This window comes from Zonotrichia albicollis, chromosome 4 (genome assembly GCF_047830755.1).
Source record: "Zonotrichia albicollis isolate bZonAlb1 chromosome 4, bZonAlb1.hap1, whole genome shotgun sequence".
Lineage (NCBI taxonomy): Eukaryota > Metazoa > Chordata > Aves > Passeriformes > Passerellidae > Zonotrichia > Zonotrichia albicollis.
Window position 1 is genome coordinate 68,564,003 of NC_133822.1, and position 17,827 is coordinate 68,581,829.

Genomic DNA, 17,827 nt, shown 5'->3' on the forward strand with positions numbered 1-17,827 from the left:
ATTTTAGTACACAGAAGGGGCACAACTCACACTCAACACGGCCCTTTCATGTCATGAACAGCTCCAACCTGAGACTGAGCTCATCCAGGACAATGCAACATTTTGGTTCTCAGTATAGGATGTCATCACTTGTCATTGGAAACCAAGACTGCAATACTTTAGGCCACACATTCAGTTGGATTGGCCAAGAGCAGCTTACAAACACTCTCTGAAAATTACAAGCATTACACAAGTGCCCTCAATTTCTGACATCACAAACACGCAAACAAATCTTCCAGCTGAGCCCTCCCACACTCATCACAACAGGTTCATCCTGAAATAACACTCACTGCTTCAGCGTCACAGGCTGGTCAAGTCTTCCTTGAATTACATCACCCTTGGCTTCAGGGCCAGAACACAGCCAGAACAAACTCCTTTCTGGTTTTGAGTAACATCTATTAAAAGCTCCTGACAGGGTCAGGAGTCCTTAAAACTCTAGGAACAGACTAGACTAGACAGGGATAGACTATGGGGATGGACTCTGTGAGTTGTTTCTCTTCATAATAGGTGAAATTATCAGGCTACCCTTGAAGAAGCATTATGCTTAGTAACTCAGGATTATTATGCCTGTGAGTTTGAAGTGAGACAACAAAAAAATCCCACCAGAATCACTTCCTGCGTGTTACACACTCCCAGCAGAAGCAACACTCAGTTAACACAGTTTGGAAACCAACAGGAAGTTGTGCTTTGGTGTTGAGACTTAAAACAGATGCAGCTATTAATTAAGCATCACCTCAAACAATTTATATTGTCCACTGGGAGGAGGAGGGGAGGAAAAAAAGAGTGGAAAGCTGTGTAACATGTTCTGTAGTTCAATATGGGGACTGGAGATGTAGTTCAACATACAGATCTCGACTGCCACTGCTGAGGTTGTCACAGCAACCATAATGCAGCTTCATGAATATGCATTATGCTAAAATATATCCTTTTTTCCCCAAAAGGGAGTAAAGTGTCATTCAGCTCACAACATGAAGCTCCCTGGGAGACAAATCAGGACTGCACAGTAAAAGTGACTTGTCTGCAAAACCTTCAGCTTGGCTGCTGCCAACAAAAGGGCTGGGGGAAGAGAGGAGACCCAGAACAGGGTGGTTTGGGGCTGTAGGGATCTCTTCTGTACCTTCCTCAGACAGTAATTCACACGTTATCTGGCAAAAATGTTAAGGCAGACATTCCCAAAATGAGCTGCTCAGCTCCTGCAGAGTTGCAGACCTTGATCCCCCAAGCACCCCCAAGCCCCTGGGGACCAGCCCTTCAGTCAGCCAGGCAGCAGCACCAGTGATCCTCCACAGAAGGGCGAGAAGGGTGAGCTGCTGCTCAGTGTCCCAGACAGCTGAAAATGGGGCCCTTGACTTGACCACCACTGGAAAATTGTGGGTGGACAGTTCACCAAAAAAACAAAAAAAAATCCCAAACCACACACTTGTACCTATCCAGGTCAAACCCCACTGTGTCAAGGAACAAAAGGCAGTAATTGTTTCCACTGAGTATCTGTGGGAGCTGTACTTTGTCCTTAACTCCCCATTTACCCTAACATTTCCTCTGCTAACAGAAAGCCACCACACACACTTCTTCTGTCTGGCATCATGAAACCTGTCTCTCCTTGTGAAACCTAAAATTAACAAGCTTTGTTAAATTAATTTGTCTGTAAATTGAGAATTTTAACTCCTGAACAGGAAGATGAAACTCATTCTTCCTCAGGACGCCTGTGTGGGAGACAATAAAAGTGAGACCCTGGTTATGCCACCAGAAGAGCTGCACAAAAAAGCCCTGCATGAAGACTTTGCCTGCAGAGAGGATCTCCAGCAGCATGCATGGACTGGAGGAGCCACCAGCTCAAGCCAAGGCAGACAGCCTGTGAAAGGGTTAGCATGTCGTGATAAAGGCTGCTGCTGACATGAACTTCTCCCCTCCGGGTCACCCACTGGGCCCTCCTTTCTCCCCTGCTGTGCTCTCATCCCAATCCCAGAGAGCCCAGCCAAGTCTGAAGCCCACGAGATCACAGGCTGACACCAAAGGGAGCAACCACATTAATTTCTGCCACAGCCTTTATGTCATTTGATCACTCATGCAGTTTATCAGCTCATTGCTGAGCAACTAATTTTTGTGTTTGTTTTCTGGCAAGGTCAGTTTAATCAGAGCAGACAGGGATGCAGTCTCACTCAGGGAAGCCCAGACTATTGGAGATTCTGCTGCTCCCACACAGAAAACATTTGCAGTGGTGGTGGGCAGAGGGAGAAAGCATCCTTTTACAGGAGCCACCTGCACTTACATGAGGTTAAACTGCAAAGCCTCACCCTAAAGACAGTGTTCATGAAGCTGCCACAAGGCACATTTCAGAAATTGGACTCGAGAGCTTCATTCCCTACTCTGAAGGACAGGGAAGAGTTTGTCACAGCTTGGCATTGATAAAGGGCTTTTTTCTGCTTCCTTGCTCTGAATTTTGTCTCCTAGTCAGGGCAGAGCTGAGGATGAAGACAGGAAGATGAGCATCACCAGCTTAGCAAGAGCCTCTGCACAGAAGGCTCAGGCAGCTCAGAACTGGATGGGCTTCCAACAGGTAAGAAGCTGGGGCACACAGCAAGTGCTGCCCTCAGCAAGCAAAGCTTCTGCCTATAAAAACAGAGACATGGGGTGACAAATGGGGCAGAAGGACAGGACACAACTAACACAGGGTAAGATTAAGTCATCACTGCACTTATCTCTTCCTCCACTGTTCAAATGGAAACTCTAAGAAGTCTAACTTGACACAACACTCAGAATAATGCTGGTCTTTTGCAATCTACTTTAAAATAAATATTTAAAGTTGGAAGTACATATACTGGCAAGAGCATCTTATGCAGACTAATAAGTTTATTAAGAAGGTAATCACTGACTGTTTATAAAAACTGTGAGCCCTGCCAGCCTTGAAGAATTTTGATTACATTCCTTCAATGTAAAAAAGAGCAAGTTATTGACACCTCTTTGATGCCAAGTTTTTCATCATCTCAACTGCATGTTCATCTTCAGAGGGTAACTACAGATAAATCAGAGAATGAAGGTACTGCTAAAAAAAAAAGACACTGTAGAAATGAGCTGCAACCCAAGCTGAAAAAAAGATTCTTTGAGAACAGCCTTCCAAGGTCTACACAGACTGGCTTGGTGCTAGCAGGTATTTCTTTGAGAGGACTCTCAGAAGCAATCAGGGTGTCTGATCACAGCTCACTCAGCAGCCTATGGAAACAGAGCAAAGGTACACAGCGTTGTCTAGTTTTGAAGAATGTCTGTGCATTCCTTTTTGTTTGTTGTGTGTAAACACAAAGATGTGAAGCAGACACAGCTCACAGCTAACGAGCACAGCCTGACCCATCTCTGCTGTGCACGTACAGCCACGAGCACAGCCAAGGGCACAACCCAGGGCTGAAGGGGAGCCTGCCCAGCCCTCACCATCTCTGCTCCTCTGCCATGTGACAAACACTTCCCTGAGCCACACTGCCAAGCCTCCTGTGCACTGCCATTTCGCTCACGGCCAGGCCACACAGAAGGAATTACTCAAGCTAAGAGGCAAAAGACCACAGGTTGCAACTGCTGTGTCCCACAGGCAGGGATAAAATGAACTCCCTGACTTTTCTGACACTAAGAAACCACAGGTTCCCAAGTACTTCCCAAATTACCTATCTATCAGGGTACCTCACTGAGAACAAGGGCCAGAGTACTGAAAAATGGTCTATTCTGAGGGTCTTTCCTCAATTTAGGAAGACAATTCAGTAGAATTCAACACTAGAACTTTGAGTATCCAGTTAACATGAAAGCATCCAGATGCAAGTTTTCAGTGAAAGATTCCCAAGATGCAATAGTTTTGTGTACAACACTTGGTAACTTAGTTTCTCCAAGTTTTAACTAACCTACTGCTGATCTGAGATGCTGATCTTTCATTAACCTTCTGAAATGTGAATGTTGCAAAAAAAAAAAAAGTCAAGCATTTCACTTTATGCTGACTACAAAAATCGAAAGACAGACACAACTGAGGAAAAGAACTGAGCATTTTACCAAACACCAGTAGCTCTCCAACTGCTATGCAGTTATAAAAATAATGTTAATGCATTAAAGATTTTTAACTTCTCCCTTTGTGGTTAAATACAACATTGCAATTCCATGAAGAACTATAAAGACATAGCTAGCACATGCCAATTACAATCACCACTATAATTCAGCATATTTTCTTTCCTACTATATACTGGCCCTGAGCTTACAAAGAATGTGCATAATCTCCAAATCACAGACATTTCCATGCAAGCAGCAGAGCTGCTGCTCGCTCATTCTATTCCTTGTCACTTTCTCCCAACAAATATCTGAAAATGCTTCTGAAGTTGGTGCTACAAGTACACAAGAGAGGGAAGAGGGGAAAAAAGTTAAAATACACCATGGATTACACAAGTTTGCAGTATTATAATTACTCATCATGTCAACTTCTAAATGAAGGGGCATAATACATTGTTTAAAAACTTGCATAAATCATGTGTAAAAGGACAGGCACAACACACAAAAATGGGGTTTATCAGAGTAAGTTAAATGAAGAAGTAACACAGAAAGACCAAGTTTTATACAATAAGTCTGGCTTCAGGCATCAGCTTAATTTCTGGCACTGTCTGTACTACACAGCCACTTGTAAAAGCCATGTAAACTATTCCTTGAAATCTTACCACAGAGTAAAAAAGCCAAGGTCAAGTTCCCACCAGACTGACAGCAGCTCTGCTGGAAAGCAGCACTCTGGAAAAGAGCCTCCTTCATTCCACCCACACAGCTTGTCAAAGCACGAGAGAGATATTTTACTCCACGTAGAAGAGTTAGGAAATAGCAGAGGAAGTTGTGTGACACAGGAAAGCACCGAATCTGGTCTCCAGTTATCACAGACCCCTCCTGCATTTCTTCTGACTGCAACCCTTTATTACACTGCTGTTACATTTGCTGGGAAAAGAAAGAAATCACTGCACCCGAAATACGGGTTTGATATCTGAACTGCAATTACTTGTTTAAATAATTAACCCAGTGAAATGGCAGGCTCCAGATTGAAAAGCCCTGCTGCTCAAGGTAATCTTCCTTACAGGAGCAAACCTCTGTTCTCTCACATTTCAAACTGCACCATTCCCACAGTAGCCAGAACATCTGATCTTTGTCCCCATGCTTACAGTAGAAATCCTAAATATTGAAGCAACAAAATTCCCAGCTGGTGTAGCCATACCAGGGAGCAGAGGGTACAGTTCTGTGAGAAACAAGATCCCTAAGGAATAGAACCACAATCCTGCAAGTTAACTCCTTTGTTCAGTAAACTGCTCAGGTCTTCTGCCATAACTGCAGATCTTTCATTTCACATCTTGATTTTAACATGCTTGGGACAGCAAAACTCAGTAGAAATCTTTGCTATTAAATCTGATTCTTCCAAGAAGCAGCTGTTGTCTGGGATCTCCTCCACACTCTTTCCCAACTACCTCTGCCTATAATATCAATGCTGTTCAAAAAGCCAATTTGGGTGATACCACTAACTGCTCTAAGAAGAGGACTGAGGATGGACACCAGTGCAGCCCAGGAAAAAGCTGCCATACACACTTAGCAGCAGTGAGAGTTCAACAGGCAATGCATGGAGAAGTATGAAGGTGAGGCTGAGCAAAGTACATCCCCTCACCCCACCAACAGTCACAGATGGGGACCATAGCCTATGAGGAAATAGAATTCCTTGGAAAGAATGATGGAGAAGTCAGGGAGGGAAAGAAAAAAAAAAAAAAAAGAAGACGACATTACCCAAGTTTCCCATGCATTCTTGTGTTTTCTTACAAATTCTACTAGTTGACAAAACCTATTTTATTTTGCAAACAAAACCAAAATAACTCATCACTCAAGACACTCAACACTGCTGGAAACAAGCTCCAGCCAACAATCATAACACACTTATCTTCACACTCAGGGCAGCTCAGCTCCCCACCTCCAGCAGCCTGGCACACACAGGCTGCCACAGGAACAGGGACAAAACATGGAGATGGTGCAGCCACATTCTGTGAGCAAATCTGAGGCCTCCTTAAAGCAAGAACAGACCCAAGAAAAACTAAATAAAAAATTCCATAATATCAAGGAAACACAGAAATTATGCTTTACATAAGTCTGTATGGAAGATACAAAGCCTCTTCCTAACAATAAAACACACAGCTGAGGTAATTACCATAAGCTTGCCCAGTTCATACTAATTTGGTCATATTTGTAAAAAATTAACATTTTAATGGTGTCTCTTATATTCTACTGTCTCATAACTGCAGATGACAAAAAGTTATGCACAGGAGTTAACAACTACTTTCTGAAGCTGCCTGAAACAGCTGGAACAAGATTATCTTAGAGCAAGTCTTTAAATAAAGCAGGGCATGACAACAAAACAGCTCCACCTCTCTGCAAAGGGAGAGCCTGCTGTCAGCATCACCACCAAAGTGTACACATGGGCTAAGTGGCATTTCTCCCAAGAGAACCAGCTCCTCTCTTGAAACAGCAGTACTAGCTGGTTTCCACCAGGTTTCAACATGATATGCCCTGGACACATGGAAAAGGAAAATAAAATCTCTCCCAGATTGGTCCATCTGATCCCAAACATGGGGTAACACATGAATCCAAAGGTGTCTGCACTTCATGGATCAGCTTTTTTAATTTATTAACCAAGCCTGTAAAAGCACTCTAAATTACCATACTTTTTGCATCTCTATTATAAAAATCCCCAGTACTTTCTTGTCTCAAAATGTCACAGCTACAACGCAAAGCCTGTCAGGCTGCTAAAATAATCCAAAGCCAATGACAGCAAATAGCAACCTGGCACATGTTGAGCCTTCAGACTCAAAATAGATTTAAATTAACACAAAGATAGAGGGAGAGAGTTTAGTAACAAAGTGAAGAAACCAAGGGAAATGAAATAAGATTCTATCAGTCATCATTTCAATCAGCCCAAACAAGTCAAAAGGCAGCCAGAGGATGGCATTTACGTCTGCCTCTGAGGCTGGGACAAGGGCCAGAACTACACTCCTTGAGCTGACTTATTTATGCCACGCTGGCACTCCAGTTGGCAGCCATAAAGGTGCAGAGGTCAAAGTCCCTGAGGAGAGACCATGGATGTGTGTCCTTCCGAGCAGCGTGTCTGGAGCCGGGAGCCACAGCCCTTGCAGCCACCATCAAGCCTCTCCAGCTGCGCCCGTTTCAAAGCTGCCTCAGCCCACAGAGGAGATTTCTGGGGAGATCCCACCTTTCTCCATCCAACCACTCCTACAAAATCCAGTGTTTTTCCAAGCCAAAGCCAGAGAGAAGCCAGCGGTGCCTCACTTTAACACTGAGAAGCCACATCACCAGCTGAAGGCCAGAGACCACCCACAGACCTCCAAAGACCTCATTAAATTCTCTAAAGAATGTGGGGATGGATACAAATGAAGGCAGAGAGCAACATTTCTGAAACTTCTGTCAATTTCTTAACTGGGATTTCTTACAGCTCTAACTTATTCCCAATTTCTTAAATAATAATCCCATATGTAAATCTTGGAATTTTAAAACCTAAACCATAGATTTCTCTTTTCAAGAAGGATCCCAAAAGCTGAATTACAAGTCAAGCTCAAATTCCTGCATAGGGATATCAAGCCTTTTGTTTATACTACACAAATGTTTTAACAGATACAGTCTCTCAAAGTCATGGAAACTTGGAATTCTGAGACTTTTTGCATTAATGTCAGAAGTATACTCAAGACTGCAGAATGTGATGGAACCACTAGTTAGTACTGAACTCCCACTAGCCTCTGACTTACTTACATGATTGGCATAAAAGTTAAAAAAAAAAGTAAAAGCTACACTATATTATTCTTGAATATACTGGGGATCTCCAGAGCAAAATATGCTCAAATGCAAATTACAAAACATCAAATTTGGTGAAAGGAAAGTAAAAGGAAAATTATATCTTTGGATTTCTTTGTTGTAGACACCTGGAGCCTCTATCCAGCTGCAGGATCCGGGCAGACAGACTAAACTTGAGCAGGGACTTGGATGGCTGGAAATGGGATCTGCTCTAAACAACACCTTAGTCTTGGAAGAAGAGCTGATGAGTAACAGGGACTGGCTGTCTTTAGGGTGAAAAGAAAAGCTGTAAATACACAATGAAGGGATAGTTCATCTCCTATGGATACCTCTGCCAAACCATTCTATTTGTTGGATAGTACAAAAGCTTCAGAAACTTAACAGCAGTTTTAATCAGGGACTGTTCTAGCTTTTAATTGCTGCCCTCAACTTTGATGCCCCAGCACACCAGGGGCATCAGGCTTTTCAAAAGATCTATTGCAACAAGCAAAATAAAAACCTCCCCTTACTGAAACCCTTCCTTCAGAAGAGGGAGGCACACAACCCAGGGACATGAAAGCAAGTTTTTCCAAATTATAAGACTATTTCCTAGTAAATGTGAAGGTTTCTGAGTGCCCAGGAGTCACAACTGGCACTGGGATCAGAAAGCTGGGTCTGATTTGTATAGAACCAGCACTAAGAACTTTGCTCAAGAGCTCACATCTGTACAGAAAAGGAAGTCTTTGGATTTGCTATATTGTTAACGAACTACATAGGTCAGACCACTTCCTACTGGCATTCTTATGCAAGGGTGGACGCTGGACTATAATCACACTGCCAGTTATGACTACACTTATCAAAACAACTTTTAAAGTAAAAGTTGAATCTACTAGTAAGTTCTTATTTAAAAATAAAAATAAGCTATTCCGATTATCAACTCATATGAAAGAAAACCTGCAAGCTTGTAGCTAATCTACCTCAAGATCTCGTGTCTGGTGCTTCCTCTGTGGTTCAGAACCATCGGCAGTGCATCTGTTTCCTAAACACAGTTTCCCATGTCTCATTTCACACAATGAGCAACCTGTGGTCGTTCCTCAAGGTCAAACCTCCTCACAGTGTTTCCAGTAAGTATATGGGTCTCCAACTGACTTTTCTTCTGGCTTTTACCAGAATGCAGTATTAACCCACAGCAACTAAACTACTGCTTGATTAAGAAAGTTCTAGAAAACACCAGTCTGTGTAACTGCCAATACCTAGTTCTGCTGGAGCTTTTGAAATGAGAAGTAGTAGTTAAAAACACCAAGGAAACAGACACTGGTTTTTGTGGCAGCCTATGTAGTGTTTTCAAAACTCATCTAACAAATGTTCAGCAGTTAAATGTGCACATGAAATATTTTGTTCAATGAATGAGATCTGTTGTACTTTCATATTAGCTCTCAGATGTTATTATGAACTTTTAGCCAGATGAGAAGAAAGCCTCCTTCAGGGTAAAACAAACAGCTGTAGTTTGCTTCAGACAATAAGGAATACAAACTGCATGGAAGGATTTTCCATGGTTTAACTGTCACCAACAACAGACTAATGAGTCACAGACAACGGCTTAATAGCTTATTGCTAAAGAAAAAAGTATTTATGCAATTTCAAAGTATTAACAACAAAACACAAAATGAGTTTTGAATAGATCGCTGTAGTGTCTCAGGTTAGCTGTAACCACCCAAGTGAAACTCAGAGTGGACACTGGACACAGCCAGGCTTGCACTGCACCAGGAAAACCAGACAGAAAATGTCAGCCATTGTTTCCTACTCAAAAAGCATATACTGTCCCTGCTCTCCTTTAACAGAGGACTGCAAGGGCCAGAGAGCTTCGCCAAGCAAATTCAAACTGCTAACAAAGTCAGCTCCACATTCCTCCTGTAAAATATTCCAATAAATGGTATTTGTGCTTCATTTATTTTCAAGAGGGATAAGTGATCCAGCATTAGAGAGAATCTTTGTTGGCAGAACACTCAAACTGGGGAAGTACTGCGACTGGAAGAAACAGGAAAGCAGTAGAAGTAGCTTTACAAAATGTGTATTTGCTGTAAAAATATTGCCTAATATAGTTTTCTGGGGAAGTCACAACTATTCTACCTTGGCTGGTTATTGCCATGACTGCAAGTAAAAAGAGCTGTTGAATGTATGTACAATCATCAGTCACATAAGCAACCCTGCCAGGGAGGGAAGACAAAGTTTCTCAAAATGGCCGAGACCTTTCTTAAGTATCAAAAAGCTTTTGTTTTCAGAACATTTCTTCCAAATAGAAAAGGGCTTGCTTATTATTCCAGATAATCTGGAAGAGAACAGAGTTCTCATTTCTGCAGTGTTTTGAAAACTCTTGACATTAGTTTTATTTACTGCAAGTTTCCAGGAAGCTCTTACATCTGAGGACAATCTCGCACGCCCAGCACCTGGTAGCAGCTGTCAGCTCTCTGAAAGGATCACCGAGCTCAGCCCCACTGTTCAAGGCTTGTTGGGAAGGGCATTCCCACTGCACACCCACTGGGATCCCACAGAGCTCCTGGGACCATGCAGGCTCTTATACAACACCAAGTCACACCACATTTTGGTACACTTTGAGGTGTCCTCTGGGTTACTTTGTAGATTAGCTTTTAAACGAGTGTGAGATATTGGATAAAAGCACTGCAGAAGTGCAAAGAATTATGAACTTAATCTAATTGTAATAACACCTGCAGGTGGTTTAATGCTTTGAAAAGTCAGACTACACAAAGAATAAATTCAGACTGATTGTCATTTTTCCTACTCCTTCCAAGAACATAACCCTTGCAGAGCATTGCAAGACTTAGAAGTCTTCAGAGATGTTTTTTACTATTATCTGATGATTCCATCAGTAAAAGACACCCATGAGGATCCCATGAGGATGCTCTGGATGTTTTGCTGCCCCCACGTTCCACACTTGACAGCTATCTTTGCTCCACACAAACAGGATGGCAGCTGCTGGGAATCAAACATCTCAGCTAAAGACAGCAAGGTGCACGAAGGCAACTCCTTTGGCACCACTCCCTGTCTCACAAGGGAAAAGGTGAGCAAGAGAGAAGATGAAGACAGCCCCTAACACAAAAATGAGTTCAGAGATAGGATTGTGGATTACAGATCATCTTGCACTTGTTTTCAATCAGGTAAAGGTCGTGCTCATCAGAGGCCATGTAACTACAAGAATATCACATTGAAGGTACACAGCATTTCATCTTTGGGTGCCTAAAATGCCCTTGTTTTTTCCTGTTCCAACCTGGTATCTAGTTGCAATACTTGTGCATTTCACAAAACACTCAAGAGCCCAGGCTATTGCTCCCTGCACTCCCAGAATGGGGTTACAGGTATTTTCAGACTGGGCTCTACTGCTAAGATCTCTAAGGCTCATATTGGACATCCCATTCTCTCCAGACAACGCAGAATGCATAAACTCACCCATTTTCTGGGTTATCCCTGACACTGGTAGTGGTCCCACTACTAGAGAAGTGTCATGGGAAGCAGCTTTACCCAAAGCACACAGTCATCCAGTTCCCTGGATTCTGATCTGGAGCAAATTACAGTAAATTACAGGGTTTAGACACCTTCGTCAGTCCTAATGTAAGGTGGGTCCCTGAAGCTGTACAGCTACAGACATCACCTGGCTCTAAAAAACAACATGGAAAAAAAAAAGGATATCCTCATCAGGCTTCTTACACAGCAGCAGGGACTACTCGAGGTGAAGCCCAAAAAATGCCTACATTTTAAGAGATCCTTCTCCAAACACCTCATGTCTCCCCACCCCTATGGCTGTGACACTCCTGGAAAACTGCTGACAGTTGGAAACCTGCACACCTCTGTGACACTTCCCCAGGAATTACAACACACTTCTGACCTTGAGAAGGGCAGCAAGGTATTTTAAAGCAGTTACTGTGCACACCTGGGAATGCAGAGAAGAGATCCAGAGAGAAAGAAAGAAAAACATGCAAACCATTTTCCGAATGCAGAAGGAATGTGGAGCCTCAGGTAGTAAAATACATAGTGAGAGGCTGGAGGACTTTTTTCTGAAGGTACCTCTAAAGCTAAAATTCTCTTAAGGAGTCGGCTTTTTCATACACATTTCTAACTTAAGAAGAGTTAGTTTCCAAAATTTAAGTGAATTATAAATTTTAGTTTATGAATTAAACCCTGCCTTGAGAGCATCTAAAGATGCTTGTGTATCCTTCACTGAAAAACCTGGTACTAATTTTTGATCTCTGAATATTGGTCAGTTTCCAAAACAGTGAATTTGATCCGTTCTCTATGTCAGTAACCCTGATACCTGACATGAATATTGAAGGAACAAGTGGCTTTTACAACATGGTAAAATGCCAAGCATTAGTAATGCTAGACACCAATACAAACTGCTGATAGTCCTGTCAAGAGATCTGGTAAGACAGTTTTAGCAGCTGGAAACTAACTGCACTCAGTCATTAACTGCATGCATCAGGCCAGTCTGAAGGGTATGGTTTTGTTCTTTCCAATTAAGGTAAGTACAGACTTCTAATGTTGTGAAGTTACTTTTGGGGGTATACTACGAAAATCTGAAAGGTGCCTATTAATCGTTGTATTTGGACACAGAGAAGGCAAGCGACTTCCAACTGCTTTTTCCACATGATTTTGCTATATTCTTAAAAAACCTTCAAAAGATCCTATCTTAACCAACCACACATATTAACATTAACAGGATGTAAATGTAATGTAAACCATCACATTTACTTAATGGTAAAGAAATTAGCATCCCCTCTCAAGGAGTTTGATGCAAAACCCACAGATAAAGTGATATTTTGTGCTTTTTGCCTTTTTCTTGTTCTTCTCTCTCCCTCCTGTCCATGACCAGCACTAGCAGCATTACACCAACATCTTTATTCTCCACCTGGAAGTGTTCACCTAAAAATAGAAGCCCTGTTGACCTAAAAATAAAGCCCCTGTTTACAAATTCTGTACTTAACACCAACTACAGAATCACCCACATACGCACACAGCATCCAAACTCGCCTGGGTTTGTGTACAGACAGCTGCTCCCCTCCAGGCCCATCTCCAGGAGATGCAGCTATGCACAAGTGCCCAGGGCTGGGCAGGGCAGCCCCAGCAGAGCACAAGGGCGGCTGCTGGAGAGCCAAACCAGCCCACAGCAGGAATGTGCCCTCACTAATGCAAGCACACGTTCATTATAAGCTGCAATGAGCTCTGTTTCAGACAGGAGTCTGCATCAACACACCCCAAAAACACATGTCCCCATGTGACTCAGCATCCAATGGTTACGCTTATTAGGCATGTGCAGCCAGCAAACCCAGTCATAAATCCCTTAATCACAGGTCAAAAGAGTTGTCAAAGCCTGCACTGATGGGATCAGCAAAATGCTGAAGTGTTTTAAACAAGGAACATTAGCTCCCATGGAAGGCAGAAGTACTCAGAGTGTACCCAGAGTGCAAATCATCAGTGATTTACAGCACCAAGTGACCTCTTGGATCTGCATCCAAAAAAAACAAAATGCACAATTTACTTTAAAAGTTTCTTATTTTTAAAGCACACTAGGAAACATGAGGCTACAACTGTAGCACTGTGCCCAGTTCTGAGGGCCCCAGCACAAGAGATACATGACCATACTAGAGACAGTCCATCAAAGGGACTGGAGCATCTCTCCTGCGAGGAGAGGCTGGGACTGTTCAGCTTGAAGAAGAAAAGGCTCATGGGGAGGATTTTACAAATGTAGATCAAAAGCTGAAGGGAGGGTGTAGAGGTGACAGCGCTGGGCCCTGCTCAGTGTGCCGTGACAGAAGCACATCTAAGGGGCACAAACTGAAACAAAGTTCTCTCTGCACATCAGGGAACACTTTTTTTACTGTGGGAGTGGCTGAGAATTTGCACAGGCTGCCCAGGAAGGTTGTGGAGTCCCCATCCTTGGAGATAGTCAAAAGCCATCTGGACTTGTCCCTGAGCAGCCTGCTTTAGCTGGCTCTGCTGGAGCCAAGGGTTGGATCAGGCATCCCCAGAGGACCCTTCTAACCTCAGTCATTCCATGATGCTGCAAAACAAAAAGACTAATTCTCTTCAATTACTGATGAGATACCTACAGTAAGTTTAAAAAGAATACATCAAACTTCATCTAAAGTGTATCTACAGGTGAAGTGTTCTTTATGGACCACCACGAAAGCTTTCTGCATTAACCTGGCATTTATAGGAAGCTGCAACCAAACAGAATTTCAGTTTTTATTAAAATGCAAACTAGTTTTTAAACTTGGAGACAATTTTGAGTATTCTCAAGGCACATTTAGAGAACACTTCCTGTGGGGTTTTTTCCTTATTAACACAGGCAAATATTAAACATATACAGTGGCCCAGGATGAAATAGAAAGGATTTTTTCAAAGCGAACTGTGAATCTTTACTTTCCGTCATCCTCAGAAGCAAAAAATCTGCACTTTCAATCATTTAAGCACCTCTAACAATTGGGTCTTGTAAGCCATGGAATTAAATTTTCTGCTTCCAGAGCATGCACCAGGAGAAAGGATAGGGTGTTCAAGAAAGAAGGGAAAACACAGCAAGAGTGCTCCCACCCACAAATACAGCATTTCTGATTTGCATCTGATAACTGCTCTTTCAGTTTAGTCAAGACAAGATTTACTTTGCAAATGAAACCATACTATTAAGGTGAAGAAAAACACCCAGAACCTACTCTCTCTGAAGACTGCAGAGCCTGTTAATATTTATGAAGTCTGAAGTAGCTTCAAAGACTCTTTACTTCATTTTCCTTATGTCATAGCAAAAAGCAGCACTAAGTCATTAAATTTTAAGGGGAGTTCATAACCAAACTCTAACTCTTTTAGTAAATTCTGACCTCTAGGAAAAGGTGTAATTTCTTTGGTTTGGGAGTGTGTGTCCTATGGCAACAGCAACGAACACAAGGTGCAAAGAGGAAACTTGCATGCTCAGTAACTTCGAAGACCAAAACAGATAAAAACCTCAAAGCACCCAACATTACAACTGAAGCACTGTATTTGTTGTCTGTATTTCTGTGCACAGATTATTACATGGATTAACCTGCCAGGTTAAGGGCAGTGGGCAGAGAGGAAATCTAGGGTTTTGAAAATCCCTGATTAAGCACCTACTGTCGAAAGCTTTCCCTCTGATCAAACTGTGTGTCATAAAAATAACACATTAGAGAAAGCGATCTCTCCTCCTAGCATGGAGGTTGCCATGCAGATATTCTTTAGCTGCAAAACTCTGTGTAGGAAAGAAATAGAACCAGAGTTACAGGATAATGCGAGGAAATTGTGTACTTTATTTGGGCCTGACACAGGTTTGGACAAGAGAGCCTCCAATTCAAGATGACAGAATTTTCTGAACATAATACTGGGGTATTTTAGTTACAGCCAGGGCTTTCAAGACTTTGAAGTTAGAGAGCATCACTGCTAAGCCTGATAAATACTGGGGGTAAGAGAGGGAGGAAGAGACCACGACAAACCATTGAATATCTACATAACTTTAACCCCAAAAAATCAATGAGGTATATGTTGCCCTTGACTCAAGCCTTCCTGAACAGCATTTATTACCCAGACCTATAAAAAAGAAAACATCAGGAAATGTGATCTATTACTCCTTAAATAAAAAATTATTCACTATAAAATTGTTAATGGGACTATATGTTATACAAAACACAGACTGGTGTTCAAGAGTCCCTATACATTTGGTGGTGATACAGTCAAAAAATAAAATGTGAATTTTCAGCAGACAAAATAAGGAGAAATGGGATCTTTGTTATTCTTCCAACAGATCTGTCATCACTTTGGGGGTTAAACAGCCAATGCCTCTTTCTAGTTCAGAAGTATCTGTATTAAGGATTGAATACTCAAGCACCAAAATGATGCTGAAGACATACCACATATATGTAGTACTACATGTATGTACTTCATTTGTATCCACAGACAATGTTTCATACCCAGTACCTATACCTGACCTTTAACAGCAGCACTAATCACTTCTCAGACACTGAAAGGGTTCCCTTGCCAAAACAAAGTCTTCCAGCTGGGGTTTTTCCCCCCCAGGTCTCAAACAACACTGAATCTCTCTGGCACATAACACTGCTCCAGCCATTCATTTGTATAATGAACTTCTATTCCTATAACCTTTCAGTATCACTCACAGAAAGAGAAGGGGTAGAGGCAGGGAAAAGTTTCTGCTGTAAATCACTGGGAACTAGATTCAAGCTGGAAAGACAGCAGGGCTGCGGTCAGCCCCCTGATTTTGCCTCCTCATTTGGGATCTCCCTCTACCAGTCTCTTTGAAACCGGGTCCCATGAAAGAGCAGAGCCAGGACAGGCTTTTCCCAGCTGCTGCCTTAATTCCTCACCACCCGCCCAGGTACTGATGTCAGGTCACCAGGACACAGCGATGCTGGCAAGGCATCAGCAGGAGGTGAAAGCCTGGGTGATGCCTCCACCCAGAGCTGAAGCTGTACCATGCCAAGGAGTGGCACACACACATCCAAACAGCAGCAGCCAACCCCAGGCTGCTTGAGAGCCACCCCCTGGCCAAGGACATGCTGAGCACATCACACCTCAATCATGAGAAAAAAAAACCAAAACCAAACCTATCTGTCTGATACTTGAACTCAGGTTAGTCCCACCTACCACCATCCGAAACCAGCTCCTAGAGCTTACCTGCAGAGCAGGATGCACGGCATGGCTCATTTCAGTTCACTCTGGCATCTCAGCCCAAAACCACCTTTATTAGGGCAGCGGGATGAGCCAAACATTCTTGTGGCAACCATATGAAAAATAGTGAACCATAACTCAGGCTTTCATGGAATTTTGCAAAATTCAGTGCCATAACAACATCGTTTTTGTATTTTATCAGTTTCAGAGCTAGCAGCTTAACGTCAGCTTCTGAAGAACACAGACCAGGACTAAAAAAAGCCTTCCCTTTCTGAACAACTAGATGTGGTATTTGATAACTAAACATGGCATTAAAAAAAGTAGTTAAGCTCACACTTCTAATTCTGTGGAATGAAATTATCTATCACATGTTAAAAGTAAAGGCAGAATACTGCCAGATAATGCAAAGCACAGGGACCTGAGAGCCCTACTTTATTAAATATTTCCTCTCCCAACTCACATCTCAACCACCACTGGAAACACGATACCGAAAACTTGTCCATCATTCATTCCATAATCACACAAGCTTAACAGTACCACATCTACTAATCTAAAATTCCTGAGCTGCAGCAACAAGGCAAGACACAAAAACATGACAAAAAGCCGTCATTTCCATTTGCCCCATTTGTGCACACGATGACCACAGGAGCACACAGAAGATCACAAAATCTAGGCATACCTATTGACCTGTCTGCAGGAGTCCAGGCTGACATCCTGAATTGCAAAACAGCCATTTACCATGCCATCCTCTCTGTCTCCTCCCGAGTAAGCTCTCCAGCAGCATTCCTCTGCTTCTACTGCTCCACACCAAGAAGCATCCAGACACTGCATGCTCTGAGCAATCAGCACATTGCTGGCTGCTATTTAACACGAACGTGTGCCCAGCCCTGAACTCGGCTAGGCACAGCCACCGCTCAGGAATCAAAGCTCACAGCAGAACCTGCATTCCCAGCTCTCATTGCTAAATCGGATGCCACCCAGCTGCCACCCCGGCCGGGGGCGGGAGGAGGCAAAGCAGGGTGTGACGCAGCTCCCGCTGCTGCTCCTCGCCAAGGGAGATCCCTGCACGCAGCCGGGGAACACCGCAAGCCCAGCCAAGGGCCGGGAGCGGCTCTGCCAGCCACCACCGCCGGCAGCCGCCACACGGCCCCGGGACAGCAGCTGGGGAGCCCGGGGAGCTCGGGCTGCGTGTGCACACAAGGATGTGACCTTTACCGGGCTCACCGCCGCCCCATGCGCTGTGTTTACTACAGCCGCTGTCTTC

At 43.1% G+C, this 17,827-nt stretch overlaps 1 protein-coding gene across 2 annotated transcripts in view; it reads right to left on the reverse strand.

Annotated features, from left to right (window-relative positions):
- The window catches only part of GRAMD4 (GRAM domain containing 4), a 75,535-nt gene that overhangs the window by 56,953 nt on the left and 755 nt on the right, over window positions 1-17,827 (reverse strand). The window contains exon 1 of one of the 2 annotated variants that reach the window (XM_014275965.3): window positions 17,243-17,541. The exons of the other annotated variant lie outside the window; for it this stretch is intronic. Within the exon in view, the coding sequence (XP_014131440.3) occupies window positions 17,243-17,394 (152 nt within the window). The 5' untranslated portion in view covers window positions 17,395-17,541. Of the gene's footprint in view, window positions 1-17,242; window positions 17,542-17,827 lie in introns of those variants that run through there. 2 annotated transcript variants of the gene reach the window in all.